This window comes from Mandrillus leucophaeus, unplaced genomic scaffold (assembly GCF_000951045.1).
Source record: "Mandrillus leucophaeus isolate KB7577 unplaced genomic scaffold, Mleu.le_1.0 Scaffold1114, whole genome shotgun sequence".
Classification (NCBI taxonomy): Eukaryota; Metazoa; Chordata; class Mammalia; order Primates; family Cercopithecidae; genus Mandrillus; species Mandrillus leucophaeus.
The window spans coordinates 251,506-252,641 of NW_012099366.1; the positions used below are offsets into that span (position 1 = coordinate 251,506).

Here is a 1,136-nt window from a genome sequence, read left to right on the forward strand (position 1 = left end):
AAAAAAAATGCCTTCGAATCAATGGAATACAGTAACCTCTTCCTATTAAGTGCAAAACCTGCTCCTATTTTAGCCTTCCTCATCTGACACTATGAAACCTGGTATGTTATTGACCTTCTGGTGGGAGTTATGACATCTTGGGTTTTATTACCCTTGTTGTTGTTTTGAGACAGGGTCTTGCTCTGTTGCCTAGGCTGGAATGCAGTGGCACGATCGTAGCTCACAGCAGCCTCGACTTTCTAAGCTCAAGCCATACTTCCACCTCAGCCACCCCAGTAGCTACGACTCCAGGCATGAATCACTATGCTCAACTAATTTACTTTTTATAGAGGTGGGGGATGGTCTCCGTATGTTACCCAGGTTGATCTCCCACCTCCACCTCCCCAAGTGACAGGATTACAGGCGTGACCCACTGCTCCCGGCCCAGCATCTTGGTTTTAAATACAGACTCCACACAAACCTCAGACAACTGAAGAGAAGCAAAAAAGTCTGCATTTTCTGATATGTTCTTCAGTCTCTTCCTTTCGTAGGGTGACAATCCCGAAAAATCATCCTATAAAATTTACCAAAAAGATTCCATTACTTTATATAATCTATAGGAAAAGCACTTCACAAAACTATGTGTTTCATTTTCTACATGAATACTTTACTTCAAATTGTACTACCTCTATTCATTTCATGCCATCTAACCAAAACAGACGTTTGCTGAATTGGATATTTCAGTAAATCTGAATTTGGGATACTCACAGAGTATCTGTATGGCTTCCCAGTTAAGAAGTGATCTGATATTAGAAATCAAGTAGTATAATCTAGTAGCAAATTATTTCCTAGTGGCAATTAATTGTACTATTACTCAAAAGTTATTTTTGGCCAGGCGTGGTGGCTCACACCTGTAATCCCACCAATTTGGGAGGCTGAAGCAGGTGGATCACCTGAGGTCAGGAGGTCAACACCAGCCTGGCCAAAATGGTGAAATCCTGTCTCTACTAAAAATATAAAAATTGGTCAGATGTGGCGGCTCATATCTGTAATCCCAGCACTTTCGGAAGCCAAGGCAGGCAGATTACCCGAAGTCAGGAGTTCAAGACCAGCCTGGCCAACATGGTGAAATCCTGTCTCTACTAAAAATGCAAAAA

The 1,136-nt window shown here is 41.9% G+C and overlaps 1 protein-coding gene across 1 annotated transcript in view; it reads right to left on the minus strand.

Annotated features, from left to right (window-relative positions):
* Positions 1-1,136, minus strand: part of WDR76 (WD repeat domain 76) — a 46,156-nt gene that overhangs the window by 34,527 nt on the left and 10,493 nt on the right. The window contains 1 exon segment of the mRNA XM_011993818.1: positions 450-553. Coding sequence (XP_011849208.1) covers positions 450-553 — 104 coding nt within the window.